The sequence below is a fragment of the Marmota monax genome, unplaced genomic scaffold (assembly GCF_021218885.2).
Source record: "Marmota monax isolate L192 unplaced genomic scaffold, Marmota_monax_Labrador192_F-V1.1 WCK01_AAM20220418_F8-fsc00146, whole genome shotgun sequence".
NCBI lineage: Eukaryota > Metazoa > Chordata > Mammalia > Rodentia > Sciuridae > Marmota > Marmota monax.
Window position 1 is genome coordinate 1,534,434 of NW_026694096.1, and position 16,349 is coordinate 1,550,782.

Genomic DNA, 16,349 nt, shown 5'->3' on the forward strand with positions numbered 1-16,349 from the left:
GGGTCTATGCAGTCTTTCTGCTGTAAATAACCTTCTGCTTTCATTCTCTATTAAACTTTTGCTATGTTTCACTCGAATTCTTTGTGAAAAGTCACAAGTACCAGCACCCAAGGATTTGTAGTGGTTGCCCTAGCTCAACCGGGCAGGACCCCAGCTCTGTAAAACCACAGAAACTGTCTTTCAATCAGATTAGAATATTTATTTTCATAGAACAACACTGAACAAGCATGAAACAAATAGTCTGGAAGAAATTTAGTGCAGATAAATATTAAAACATGGGATTCCCCTTTAAACATATGATGTATCCAACCCAGGTTAACTCTCTGAAAGGGAGAACAAAAGATGTTGAGAAAGGTCATGATTTTGAAGTTTAGAAATGTATTACTAATTTATTTCCTATAACAAAGTATTATTTGTCATCTTTCTCATTAAGTTATTTATTTATGATTAGTTTTTTGATAGAAAGGATTTTAGGTGGTGAAAGCTATTTGCATTTTCATCTTTGTCTGGTTCTTAGGAATTAACAGGTTGCATTAGATTACTACCTCCTGTATCATGTTTCCCTAGATCTGTTTCCTTCATGTAAAAGTTATCCTCCAGTTTTAGAATATCAGAATTTGGTCTGTTTCTTCATATCCACATCTTTATGTTCTGTGATTATAACCTTCTCTAAGTCCATGAATTTCTAGATAGAAAAGTTCAATTTTTTAGAATAGAAATTTTCCCAATACACTTTGAAAATTCATAAAAATAAAATATATAATATATATGTATATACATATGTACACATATAAACTTTAAAATAAATAATATTTTAAAACTATGTTTTGAAATAATTTTTCAGAGCATCAAGAATATCACTTAATTTTTTAATATAAAATATATTAGATCAGAATTGGGACAGTAGGACCATATCTTAAAAAATAAAATATAAAACATAACTATTAGTAACAGAAGAATTTCACATTTTTCCCTGTATACCACTGCCAGTTCTTAAAACAATAATATTGTTTTTTTCTTATTGATATAAGAACTAAGATGTATTTTGGTAAAGCCTCCTTTGTAAAAGCAGTTTTGGTAAACATACATTTACTGTGATGTTTGATCAGTATTTTGTGAGGCATTTTTTATGTCCCATAGGGCTATGCTCTTGAGGGAAACTAATGCACAAAGTGTGAACTTTCTCTTTTCATTTGAGACTGGGTCTGTAGGAAGATGTAAAACATGTTCCTTACTTGGGTTAAATTACAAAGCTAAGAAACCATTAGATCTACAGTTTCTTGCACCTGCAAAAGTGAACATTGTGTGAACAAGCTGAAAACCATATATATTAACTCCAGTAAATGTGAACAAAGCAAAAGGTATAATTTGAAAGTCACTGTTAATGAGATACATTGCTATAATTCACTTAATATGAATAAAACATTTAAGAAATACAAAAAATTAAGGTGGTGAACATTTTAAAACACTTCATAGATATACCAGCAACAATAAGGGTACATACATGGTTTTATATTTGGAAAGCGATTTTTTGCTCTATTCCAAGGGAGATCTGCATCAGTTGAAGAGAGATCCTGAAGAAACTTTGGTAATTCCTGTGAAATAAAGTCATTGCAAAAATTACATTTTTCAGAAGTGCATGAGAAATGCCACAGTAAAATATGATTCTTTAAACCTTTTTAAAATATTTTAATTGAAAACACCTATGTTAAGTGTGGAAACAAGGTCAAATGAATAGTAATAAGTTTACCTAAGCTTTATAAGTTAATGTTAATTAACTGAATGATGTTGATCAGTTAATATTGCCCTCTATTGAGATAATTTCTTTGCACTTTGGGAGGCCCTAAGATGTGGCAACCAGGCTAGTGACTCCTTCCTATGTCACTCATGGTTTTATCAGGTACACACTGGCTTTTCCTTAATATTTTAATGTCAACTTAGTAAGACAAAGGGAGTTCATGATTTATTTTTTGTTTTTCCTCCTTGGGCAGTGTGATTTCATGCCTATTAATTGGTACAACATTGGTCAGTTTGAGAAGATGCCAGAGGTCAATTCCTGTGCACAGTAGGCACTGTTAAATTGATAGTGGAATGCAAAGGTGCTATTAAGAATTATCAGACACAGACAAAGGGTCAAGAAAATCTATTATTGACATTGGGGTTAAAAAATCACAATATTATCTACCTTGTTCTTTGTAATACAAGCATCTTGCAGAAAGCTGCTGCAAAACATATGCATTGTTTTCTTGAGCAGATGATTTACATTTATGAAATTTGTGATTTTCCATTTTAGAACCCTCAGCTTGCCAAATTCCTTAATAAATGTTAAAATGTGAGTTTTTACATTTTTTTCAACATTATTATAAAGTATTTCTTTTAAATCAATGATTCTCCTCTCTCATTTTTCCTTAAAAAGTTGAACTGGACAGTTGTTTGCATGTGGTCCTGTGTCAGAAAAGAGAGTGGAAGCAGCTGGATTCTGATGTGCTGGCACCACAGGTTTCATTTTTTTTTTTTTTCTTTCAGGCATTGAACCCAGGGCCTCAAGCATTCTAGGAAAGCACTGTACCACTAGCTGTACCCCTAGCCTGCTAAATTTTTTTTAATGAAATGAGGAGAACTGGAAGAACTTCCTTGTTTAAAGGCTTTGGGAGCATATAAAGAGGAGGAAAGAAAGGTGTGTTAGAAATTGACTGAAAAGTGGTATTTACATTTTGCAATTACTTCACATTAGAAGTTTCCACTTATAAAGTGACTCTGACCTTAATCACCAATACCCAATTACCAGGCTGTTTGGTAGTGGTCCTGTTCCTATCAGGGCACACCAGGCCTCAGTGATCTTCCCCTGCAGCTCTTTCCCCCACTGCTTGTGTCATCTGTTTCCTGAGATCATAATGAGTCCACTGCTCTGCTGAGCTTTCTTTCCCCCCACTCCCTCTCTCTGGAGTAGTTTCCTCTCTGCCTTCCCATTGTTCTTCTGCTCATTCTACAGTTCATCTTAAAGCCCCCCTTTTTAATGAAGTCTCTAATATTCAGAGGTGATCTTCATTTCTTTTCTTTTTTTTTTTGTACCGGGGGTTGAACTCAGGACACTTAACCACTGAGCCACATCCCAAGCCCTTTTTGCATTTAATTTAGAGACAGGGTGTCACTGAATTGCTTAGGGCCTCGCTAAGTTGCTGAGGCTGGCTCTGAACTCCCAATCCTCCTGCCTTAGACTCCCAAGCTGCTGGAATTATAGGTACAGGCTACTGTGCCCAGTTGATCTTCATTTCTTTATGCAGACCTTCATCATGACACAATGTGTTTGCAATTTTTTAAATATATGTTTACAGTTCTTGCCATAATATTAGCTTCCTTGTGGTAGGAATTATCATAATAGCTAAAACTTGTACCAGCCACTGTTCATAATATTGCACATATTCAAGCATTTTAGTGGCCAAAATTAAGAGAGGTAGATATTTTACAAAGGCACAGAGTTGAGGCACCCAGTTTAATTTGTCCAAGGTCACTTGAATAGTAAGTGCTGGGTTGATATATATCAACATGTCAAATAAAATATCTGTCATAATAATAGAAGCTTCTAAATATTTAAGGTATAAGTGAATATGACCTGAGTTAAAATCTGTATCAAATATGTATTTGTTTATTACTGTATAATAATTTTGTTTTAAAAAAATAATTAGGATAAAAACAGTTTAAATTTAAACTTTTTTTTTCTTGAAACCATGGTCTCCAAAAAAAAAAGTTAAACTGGAAACTTTCACAATATGTGAATATGTTATTGCTAATAAAACTTTTGATCTACTTAGTCATACATAATGTAATTATGTTCGCTCTATTCTAGCAAAATTGTACTTTTGTTCCTGAGAAAGTGAAAGTTCTCATTGTATAAATGCTAAGAAAAATTTGATGGTTCCATTGATTTTGTTAAGTCCAAACCAATATTACTTAAGAAGCATAACAAAAAGCTGCAGGAAATACCATTAATCTTCTCACACTTTTGTTATTATTCCCTGAGAGACTGAAATATTTTAATCCTAAATTATTTAAGCCAATTATTTGAATCTTTGTTCATAAGTTCACACACTAAAGCACTCATGAAAAAACAAAAAGAAATAGAGATTTTGGTGACAGAAATCTATTTTATTTTTATAATATAAAATAATTATCTAAGATAGGATAGACACAAGTCTCAAAACAGCTTACAGATTTGATATCAATCTGCATCCTTAAATAATCTCAATTTTATAGATATGAAATGTTAAAAACAATATAATGATTCCCAACTTTTTAAAAAGTTTTAAAGTAATAAGTTCTTAGTTTTATATGTCTCCATAATGATATATCATTTATTCCACAGTTACTTAAAAATAGGCCTTGTAAAACAGGCCATTACTTATTTTATTTTTTAAAATTATGGGATAGTTCTAGAAACAATACTATTTTTGTAGTTTCTGGAAGCATCCAGTTCTGTTCTCATATTCTTCCGAACTGCTAATGTACACTAAGCTTGCAAATAAAAATGGAATAATTTAGTGTCTATATCTAAACCAATTATTTAAATGTAAAACTAAGTTTATCGTATGACCTAAAGCTCATATGCAAACAAAAACTACTCAACACATTACTCTGGATTTGCATCTACACCTAGATGAAAGAACAGAGAAGAAAAGGGGCCAGGCTGCCATTGAAGGGGAGGTCTGAAGATGAGCACCTTTTCCTGACACAGTAGGTGAATAATTCTGATCAGGTTGCACCAGAGGCCACCCAGTGTAACATTACTATCCAAACAATCAACCTGGTAATTGGGTATTGATTATCAAGGCCAGAGTCCTTCATGGCCTTGCATGCTTAAAATGGACATGAAATGTGACACACGAAACGACGGGAGGTCTTGCAATGTTGTGACAACTGCTGGTAACATACCGAAAATTCTTCTTGAAACTTTAGGTTGTTGTTTGTGCAAAGCTCTTCAACATGTTGCAGAAAGGATTTCTTGCTTATTGGTCTCCATGTAAAGAAAAGTATAAAATGGAGTCTTGTTAGAATGTATTCTTTCATTTAAGCCTGGTCACTGGCTATACCCTTAACATGAAAAGAACAGGAACATTTCAAAAACCAAATGCAAAACAGACCTCTAAAGTCACTCTGTCATGAAGTTAACTTGCTCTCTTTGAGTTCATTTTCTTTGTATTCACAGTACAAAACTCTTCCAATTTTTTTCAGTGACTTTAAGTGAAGGATTTAACATTTTCATGAATAAGGTTTTTCCAGTAAATGTAAGGGCATAAAGTTATCATTGAATTCTAAAGCACATAATACCTCTTTGTCATACAGAAAACATTTTATACATTACAAGGTTTTAGAAGGTATAAAATATTGCAGTGACCTCATTCTCATAATGACATGGTTTTTAAATCCCAAGGAGTTTAAATATCCCCGTATTACTTCCCAAGCTAAAATACAGACATGCAGACTTCACCCCAGAGAGAGAGAGCATTTCTCCAGTTACCATGCAATTAGTCATGCTTTTATGATTTATATCCAGCTTAGAGGTTTTTCCAACAAACATACAAAGAGGGAACCACACATTAAGATTGGGAGTTGATATTCAAAAGAAGAAAAAAGTATTTTGTGAACTTACTTGATAGATTTTCTATAACTAAGTAACCTGCAACAAAGATTGTTTTAAATGCATTGTGAGTTGGAGAGGACAGCTCATTCTGAAAGAATTCTAGATTAAAATCAGAAAATTATAATAAATCAGTAACGTATAATGTATTACATCATAACTAACATGCAATCATTATTTAAATTCGACTTCACTTTTTTGAAATTACATTACTTGGCCTCAAATATGGCCAAATAATATTTTAGCTTCTCTCTCTAGCTAAAAAGGTGTTATTATTATATTCTTAAGCATCTGGGACTGTGAATCAAAATGGGCCACTTCTTATATCTTGCATAGTATTTGGTGGTCTAAAAGAAAATTAATGTAGATTTTAAAATATTTTCCTTATCTATACAGAGTTCTGGTCATGGGAAAAGAAATCTGTAAAAATGACATCATTTTGCCCAAATCTTGTTCCATGAGTGTGTTTGGATGAATATACAGCCATAACAAATTACAATCATTTCAGTTACTTTAGATATGTCTACAACAGATCATTGACCAAGTTATTTACATTCTAAAAACACAAATATTTTTAACAGCCAAATATAATATGTAACACACAAATTAGAGATTAATGCACTGTTAATAAAACATCATGCACAACCAATTAGCACTGCAAAAAAAGCACAAAAGGCACAAATACAATGAACTATAGTGAATAACATATAACCTTTTTCAAAGTTTTACATTTTAAATGATATTGGTAATAATCTTACTGTATTCTTTAAGGGAAAAATATTTATAAAAAGATGTATGTTTTGAAGTAACATATGAATGAAATAGAAGAATTGGGTTAAAAAACATGGTATAATGAATATTGTGAAAATAGCCACAAAGAGGTGTGTTCAATGAAGAAAATATGAATAAAAAGGAAGCATATTTCATTATAAAACAGGAATTGGTGAGGAATATGGGGATGCTGAAGTAGGTATTATCAAGAAGAATGATACAATTCTCAATGATAGGGGGGTCTCTCCAAACATCCAATAATCAAATATGGCATCAAAATGACAAGCTAGAGCAAAGAATCTTGACAGATAAGCAAAACAGAGCTTCCCACAATTTCCTGGAATGATTCTGAAAGACTTTCTGACTCTAACTAGGTGAATACAAATAAGGCTGACTGGGCTATTTAATCAGAAGTATCCTTAACTTTTGAAAAGGGAAAAGAGTGTTTGAAACTAGAAGCTGCTAGAAGTATCTCTGACAAAGACCAGCAAGAAGAAAAGATGAAAATGAGCTTGAGCCCACACTACCTACATACACCTACTTGGGTAACTGGGGTCGAATGTTCCCATGCTGACATGTTCTTCAAAAAATAGGAAAGCAGGGCAAATTCTAGTTAACTGAGCTTAAGATGTAAATGACTAAGATGCTTCAATGAGCAAGATCTATTTCCCTGATACTGAAAAAAATGGAAATTCTTGACTTGGGTGGAGATCACTTTTATAATCATAGAGAACATTATTCTGCTTGTGATTGGTAAAACACACACTATATCTGACTTAGTGACAGGCATCTGCTCCACTTATTTAAAGGACATATTGCCATTCTACAATGAAGAAATTCTCTCTTTCCCAGAAGACCCAGGAATATTTAAGGCTGTACTAGAAAAGCACTTTTACTGGGGTAACGAATCTAAAATAGATGCTAGTTTCTGAGAAGCCAGCAATAAATAAATCTGAAGAATCAGTATACCTTTGTGAAATATCTATGAAACATTAAACATGAATAATCACATCAAAGTATAAATGCACGATAAATAGTGAAAGCATAATCTTATTCATTATTACTCATGTCCTTGCTCTTCTTTCAATAATGACCTTTATTCTTCATTTAGAAATTCTACTTAAATAAAAAAATATATTTTCTAAATCCAATTCTCTTCAGTGAAAAACTCTACAGGAAGTTGCTTTAATTTTACTGTTCTTATTTTATTTTGTTTTTAAAAGCTCTCTTGAATTATTAGAATTTTAAAATACAACTGGCTAGGTGCTGAATTTGGGTAGATATTTGTGATTCCTTGCCTCATTATAAAATATGATGACCTTAGTGTCTTCAAATACCTTCTTTAATAAATACCACTTATGCTATCTCGAGCAAGTTACTCCTCTGTTTCACTTTCCAGATTTGGAGAATGGGGAAAACATGTAAATTATGCTGATAAATGTAAATGGTTTAGAGAAGTCCCTGGCTTCAGTAAGGAATATGTATAAATGAGTTACCATCATTCGCATTATAATTAATATTTCTAGTTTATTTCATATATCTCAAGCAGCTCCTATTCATATAATTCTACAACTGACACTGACATAAAGGCGAGGATGTGGGGAAAAGGTACACTCATATGTTGTTGATGGGACTGCAAATTGGTGAAGACAATATGGAAAGCAATATGGAGATTCCTTGGAAATCTGGGAATGGAACCACCATTTGACCCAGCTGTCCCTCTCCTTGGACTATATCCAAAGGACTTGAAAACAGCACACTACAGGGTCACAGCCACATCAATGTTTATAGCAGCACAATTCACAACAGCTACACTGTGGAGCCAACCTAGATGTCTTTCAGTGGATGAATGGATTAAAAAAATGTGGCATATATACACAATGTAATTTTACTCAGCAATAAAAGATAATAAAATCATGGTATTTGCAGGTAAATGGATGGCATTGGAGAAGATAACTAAGTGAAGTTAGCCAATCCCCAAAAAACAAAAATGCCGAATGTTTTCTCTGATATAAGGAGGCTGACTCATAGTGGGGTAGGGAGGGGGAACATGGGAAGAACAGATGAATTCTAGATAGGGAAGAGGGGAGGGAGGGAAAGGGAGGAGGCAGGGGATTAGCAAGGATGATGGAATGTGATGGACATCATTATCCAAAGTAAAGGTATGAAGACACGAATTGAGTGTCAACCTACTTTATATACAAACAGATATGAAAAATTGTGGTATATATGTGTAATAAGAATTTTAATGCAAAAAACAAGTACATGTATAAAGACATGAATTGGCATGAACATACTTTATACAAAGATATGAAAAATTGTACTCTATATGTGTAATAAGAATCATAATACATCTGCTGTTGTATATTTAAAAAATAAAATCAATTTAAAAAAAGGAAGGGATTTTTTGTTATTTTCAAAAGAATATTCTCTTTATTTTACTCAAAAGTGGGTACACTAGATAGTGGTAAATTAAACAGAAAGAGTCCCTATTGTGTTCTTCCTAATCAGTGTCTTCCATAAAGAGTGGTCACAAATATATAGACTACAAATCCAAGCTTTCAACTCAGGATACCAAACAAATACCTAATATAATGACACTATAATAATTCAGCTTTTGCATAATCACGTGAAACATTTCTAATCATGTCCACAGTTCTGACATCATTCCTTGCAAACCCTTCACATTCCCTGCTTGTACTCCAGATAATCTCTTGCTCTCCCTTCCTCTCAAGTTGGTACCACTCCAGGTGCTCCCCCTACAATGAAATTCCACTTATTCCTTAGTATCTGATTCAAATATTAATAGCTTGTTGTACAAAAAAGCCAATTATGTTTTCATTCTGTGCAATCAAATTTCTAAGGATTAGTCACCTTCTACTCTGTGCTATGGCTATTTAAGTACAAGCATTAAGGATACATGCATTTAGGTTCATATATACTTGAAGCTGGAGAAGGATTAACATTCAGCTTAATTCATGTCCTTCCTAACCTTCTACATAGTAGAAATGGATCAAATATTGGAAAATATAAAATTGTGGGTGAATTCAGACTAAGATACACAGTAAACAAAATATAAGTGCTCTGGTTATTTTTATGAATTGCAAGAACTTTTTCACTAAACTATTAAGAAACAGAATTCTCATTAGGTTATAATTCAAAGCTTTAAACATGATCATGTGATTCATTAATAACTAATATATGAATCATCATATCACCTAACATTTGACATTAATGAGTGCTAGGTGTCTTGTTAGAAAGTTGGATATGTGAACAATAAAATTGCTCTTGCTTATTCAACTGATAAAACAAGAGGTAGGCTGTGTGTTGCCTTTGTTTTCTTTTGTACAACTTGCTTTATCAAAACCCAATGACTTTATGTAATCTGTATTTATATAACATAAGAACATATATTTAACAAATTTATGTTTATATAACAATATATAGTTATATGTATTATAATTTATGTAATAAAAAGTGCTCAGCTCTTTAAATTGGAAAGTAGCCAGTTATATTATTGAAATATGGACAATTCTCAGATCTATTTCCACTAACTACTGAATATAAATTGATTTTAACCTCCACTATCAGTATAGTATTTTAATAGTAGTTTTTATGTAATTTTCAGTCTATGTTTATATTATAATTATGTGTGAATTAAAATCCTGAAATACCTAGACAGCTCAAATTTGAGAAGGCATTTTGAATAAATTATGCATTTCAAATAAAAATTGACTCCCCCAATTCTTGTCTATAGTGTACACATCATTGCTTTAATAGTTTTAGCTTCATGTTGTATGATCATATTTATCTCTTAGGTACCAGTTGTGTTCTAAGTTTTATCATTTATATGACGTTTTTACACTTTTGTTTTTAATTTAGACAATTATTAGTTTGACAATGTATAAAGTTAGAAAAAGTGAGACATATATTGAGAAAAATGCTTCACAAAATGTTTACAAAGAATAAACTCTTTGTAGGAAAGACTGGTTAGCTAAGCATAAAAACTCAGAAACTAGTGTGCATAAAAATCAATGATATTTCAAAAGGAATGCTGTTTTCAAATCAAGTGACCTGAGGAGATATTAAAATTCAATTAGAAAAATTTTAAATTTACAGTTTTAAGACTCTGTTGAAAATTGTTAAATTTAAAAATTTTTGGCTGAGACAGTGCTCTGATTCATACATGAGAGTGAAGGTTAAAATCAAATTATATTCAGTTCATTAGTGGAAAAATCAATCTGGGATTCATCCAGATTTCAGTAAGATAACTGACCACTTTTCAATATAAAGGGCTAAACGCTTTTTATTACATCAATCTTAGCTGTCTTAAGTCCTATGCCTTTTTGTTGAAAAGGGCATTATTTCACATCTGAGCTCATTTCTTTAAAGTCTATCAAAAACTTGAATTCCCACTCAGATTACTCTTGATGGATCCAGAGAGGAACCATTTATTTATGTTGGCAGTGGTGATTGAAGACCATATTGTCACAGACTCAGCTTTCCCTCAAGGTCAATTAGTTGAAATCTATAGGGAATTAAAATATAGTCTTAATAGAGAGCCATAGCTGATAACCTATAGATGAGCAGCTTAAATCAGCATTAGCAGAGGCAGAGAACAAATTGAGAAACTTTGTTTTTTCTATTTAACCAGTTAAGACAGGTTAAAAATGAAAGAACCTCAAATTTATTACCTTCATATAAAACTATGTATATGTTCGCCATAATATGTTCTGGTTATTTAAATAACAACTTTGTGAAGAATCTATGTCTCTGGTAAAATATATTAATTAATATTTCCAAGTTTTATAGAATACTGAATATGAGTCTTTATATATTTCATTGACTAGACTAAAATTTATATCTACTTTCATGATATTCTATTACTTATCCAAAGCAATATTGTAATGTTTTCAGCGGTATCTTCATTTTTTTTCTCTTCTTTCATTTTTTCTAGGCTTTAAAATAGTGTCCTTTAAGATATTTCTTTTCATTCTTTTACCAAATTGCCAATAATTTTTCTGGAGTCCACACTATCAATTAAAAATATTATTTTAGGGTCAGCTGGTACTATATAGCTGACTATAAAACTTCATTTGGTTAGTGAAACATATGACCTGAATCAGTGAGTGATATAATATTTTTGGTATTTAATTAGATGAGCAATTAATTAGTAAGTGATATTTAGTACTTTCTTAAAATGCCTCCTTATATCTGTAAGGACAAGCATGTTTTTAAAAAGCAATAGGAACTTGAAGGACAGCTCTTTGTTTTTTTTTTTTTCTTTTCTTTTTTTTTATTGTTGGTTGTTCAAAACATTACATAGTTCTTGATATATCATCTTTCACACTTTGCTTCAAGTGGGTTATGAACTCCCATTTTTAGCCCATATACAAATTGCAGAATCACATCAATTACACATCCATTGATTTACATATTGCCATACTAGTGACTGTCGTGTTCTGCTACCTTTCCTATCCTCTACTATCCCCCCTCCCCTCCCCTCCCCTCTTCTCTCTCTACCCCCTCTACTGACCTTCATTTCTCCCCCTTGTATTATTTTTCCCTTTCCCCTCATTTCCTCTTGTATGTTCTTTTGTATAACCCTGAGGGTCTCCTTCCATTTCCATGCAATTTCCCTTTTCTCTCCCTTTCCCTCCCACCTCTCATCTCTGTTTAATGTTAATCTTCTTCTCATGCTCTTCGTCCCTACTCTGTTCTTAGTTACTCTCCTTATATCAAAGAAGACATTTGGCATTTGTTTTTTAGGGATTGGCTAGCTTCACTTAGCATAATCTGCTCTAGTGCCATCCATTTCCCTGTAAATTCTATGATTTTGTCATTTTTTAATGCAGAGTAATACTCCATTGTGTATAAATGCCACATTTTTTTTAATCCATTCGTCTATTGAAGGGCATCTGGGTTGGTTCCACAGTCTTGCTATTGTGAATTGAGCTGCTATGAACATCCATGTAGCAGTGTCCCTATAGCATGCTCTTTTTAGGTCTTTAGGGAATAGACCAAGAAGGGGAATAGCTGGGTCAAATGGTGGCTCCATTCCCAGCTTTCCAAGAAATCTCCATACTGCTTTCCAAATTGGCTGCACCAATTTGCAGTCCCACCAGCAATGTACAATTGTACCCTTTTCCCCACATCCTCGCCAGCACTTGTTGTTGTTTGACTTCCTAATGGCTGCCAATCTTACTGGAGTGAGATGGTATCTTAGGGTGGTTTTGATTTCATTTCTCTGACAACTAGAGATGGTGAGCATTTTTTCATGTACTTGTTGATTGACTGTATGTCCTCCTCTGAGAAGTGTCTGTTCAGGTCCTTGGCCCATTTGTTGATTGGGTTGTTTGTTCTCTTATTGTCTAATTTTTGGAGTTCTTTGTATACTCTGGATATTAGGGCTCTATCTGAAGTGTGAGGAGTAAAGATTTGTTCCCAGGATGTAGGCTCCCTATTTACCTCTCTTATTGTTTCTTTTGCTGAGAAAAAACTTTTTAGTTTGAGTAAGTCCCATTTGTTGATTCTAGTTATTAACTTTTGTGCTATGGGTGTCCTATTGAGGAATTTGGAGCCCGACCCCACCAAATGTAGATCGTAGACAACTTTTTCTTCTATCAGACGGCGTGTCTCTGATTTGATATCAAGCTCCTTGATCCATTTTGAATTCACTTTTGTGCATGGCGAGAGAAAGGGATTCAGTTTCATTTTGTTGCATATGGATTTCCAGTTTTCCCAGCACCATTTGTTGAAGATGCTATCCTTCCTCCATTGCATGCTTTTAGCCCCTTTATCAAATATAAGATAGTTGTAGTTTTGTGGATTGGTTTCTGTGTCCTCTATTCTGTACCATTGGTCCACCCGCCTGTTTTGGTACCAGTACCATGCTGTTTTTGTTACTATTGCTCTGTAGTATAGTTTGAAGTCTGGTATCGCTATACCGCCTGATTCACACTTCCTCCTTAGCATTGTTTTTGCTATTCTGGGTCTTTTATTTTTCCATATGAATTTCATGATTGCTTTCTCTATTTCTACAAGAAATGCCGTTGGGATTTTGATTGGCATTGCATTAAACCTATAGAGAACTTTTGGTAATATCGCCATTTTGATGATGTTAGTTCTGCCTATCCATGAACAGGGTATATTTTTCCATCTTCTAAGATCTTCTTCTATTTCTCTCTTTAGGGTTCTGTAGTTTTCATTGTATAAGTCTTTCACCTCTTTTGTTAGGTTGATTCCCAAGTATTTTATTTTTTTTGAAGATATTTTGAATGGAGTGGTTGTCCTCATTTCCATTTCAGAGGATTTGTTGCTGATATACAGGAATGCCTTTGATTTATGTGTGTTGATTTTATATCCTGCCACTTTGCTGAATTCATTTATTAGCTCTAATAGTTTCTTTGTAGACCCTTTTGGGGAAGGACAGCTCTTTGGAAGCAAAGTTCCTTCCTTTAACACAGTATTTCCAGTGCCTAGAAAAGTGACTGGCATTCAAGAGGTGCCAGTTGAGATTTCTTTAATTCAAACAAGGTAAAATGGTCTTTAGATAGAGATGGGAATCCAATACTCTTGCTGATATCAACAATTTGAGGTGAGATTCCAGAGTAGCCAAAGTTGAATTTTATTTATTACTAAGTCTCTCCACGTTAGCTCATTAGAAAACAAATTCTTGACAGATGTTTTATTTCATTAACCATGTATTCTAAATTAAAACCATGGGTATAATGTAGCTATCTCAAGGGCAATAGGACAGAAGCTGAGAATAGAGAGGAGAGACTGCTGACAGCTGTGTGAAGAGGTGGACAAGGGCTCCAGATGAAAACTTCAATGGAGAGATGACAGAAGGCATCACACAGTCTCAAAGAAGTCTTACAGCCTGAGCTGTTTGCTAGGTAGCAATATCAGCAGGTAAGCAATGACGGCCCTCGCATTGGAACTTACAAGCAGCCTCAGAAAACTAGATTTGGAAGATGCTCAAATCTGTTAATACAATGTATGTGGAGGTTCTATAAAGGTTCTGATTAACCAACCCACCCTACTAAGTTCAGCTCTGCCAAGGTAAGAGCTCATTCTGAGCAGCACACTATTTAATCATTCTGGGAAAGGAGAATTTGTAATAAACAGTGAACAGTTTTATAAATTGGAGGTAATTTTCCAAGCTGCTAATGGCATGAAGGGGGGAAAATGGTGAAGAGATTCTATTTTATGATGATGAAGAAAGACATTCAACAGAGTTGCTCAGCCAGACCACTTGTCAGTTTAGAATGCCAAGAGGTCAATTTTGAGTGCTCTTTGGAAATGGATATTTTACATGTGATGTGATCAATTAAATCTTCAGCCCAATAGCATCTTACTTTGACAAATGTTTGAATCCCAACAGACAGAGCCAATGAACAAAATGCATTTTCATAAAACTAATTTAATTCTGTCAATGAAACTTGTTAATTAGTTAATCTGAAGTAAAACAGGGTTACTCCTGATTGCAAAATGCTAAGTGTGTTTAGACTAGAAACAGGCCTGGATTCCTCTGTTTTAATCATACTGAATACTACTCCTGGTCAACCATAGCATCAGGAGTTCTGGCCCCATGCAGACTTATGGCTAATGGAAACTGATTCCTCTTTAGTAGATTTATGATTCTGAAATCAAATATAGTTTCATTTTCTGCCTCAATTCATATCCTTTCCATAAAGAAATTTATTATCTCTGGGGCACTAAATCAGCTTCTGGGGGTACCTCTAATGCTGACAATCTGCTATTTTACTTTCTGATTATGTCAAGAAATTTTTGTGCCAGGATACAAATGGCATTTCTGAGCATCAGAGGAGTTCCTGGAAACAGGGACAGTTGGCTACCCATTGGTTAGGGCAGAAGAAAAATTTCATGTGCCACTCTCTGTGTGAACCAGAAGAGCAGAAGGTAGAGAATAGGAAATGTCAATGTCTTGGTCTTTACAGATTCCAATCTATAGTTGTAGAAATGAGCTCCTGTGAAGTGTAAATCCTGACATCACCCATCAGATGGAGAACTGAGTTCTTATATGATGGTAGTAATATAATGAGAAACCTGCAAAGAAATCTAGGTAAAAACTTAATTTACTATTAAAGCTAACACCACATAAGCAAACACAGCAAATTTTTAAGAAATACACATTATGAGTCAATGTGCATTTTGATAACATTAATTTTACCATATCAGTAGCATGCAGTCTTACAGAGGAAACATTGTAAGTACAGAGGTACAATTGTTTGGGGTCTTTGGGGAAATAGCATATGAAGCAAAAAAAAAATAGAGTTCAATATCATGTATTTTAAAATACAGAGCACACCACCTGACAAGATTAAAATAATCACAGCAGAACTCTGCATTACCACATAACTTACTGGATGACAAAAATCTCCTTGCGTCTAAAGAAAAATGAAGAGTATCTGGAAGTAAAGAGTCATTATTTATTTAGTATACAAACAGACTACATTATCTTTGATTTGCTACTATAAAAACATGAGCATTAAATACCTTAAACTTCATTCTACTTGCAGGTATTTCTTGTATTCTAGATTCACATATTTTTGTCACTGCTTGCAAAAATAGTTTAAATTTAGGACAAAAGCAAAATTAATGACTAGAATCTGTCAAACAATGATGACAATTAAAATGCTATTTTAAAAAGCTATTTTTCATAAAGTTTCATATGTCAGTCAAATATAATATATTCTTATTGAAGAATTGCTTTTCCAAAGGTTTTCCAGTTTCTCCAAGTTTATCCTTCACTAAAGTTTCATTTCCTCTCTGCCCCATATTAGGAGAAATAAATCAAAAACGTAGTTCTCTCCTTAGACTCATTCTCAGCATAAAAATTACTGCTGGAAAAGAATACCATGGTTCTTTGTCTTTTAAGAGTGTTTACATTGGTCTCTTCTGGTGTATTTCAGAGTTA

The 16,349-nt window shown here is 33.5% G+C and overlaps 1 protein-coding gene across 1 annotated transcript in view; it reads right to left on the reverse strand.

Annotated features, from left to right (window-relative positions):
• Ptprq (protein tyrosine phosphatase receptor type Q) overlaps positions 1-16,349 on the reverse strand; it is a 214,322-nt gene that overhangs the window by 20,547 nt on the left and 177,426 nt on the right. Inside the window, exons 36-38 of the mRNA XM_046465089.2 lie at positions 5,648-5,674; positions 4,930-5,011; positions 1,505-1,595 (exon numbers count right to left, since the gene is read on the reverse strand). Coding sequence (XP_046321045.1) covers positions 1,505-1,595; positions 4,930-5,011; positions 5,648-5,674 — 200 coding nt within the window. The remainder of the gene's footprint in view (positions 1-1,504; positions 1,596-4,929; positions 5,012-5,647; positions 5,675-16,349) is intronic.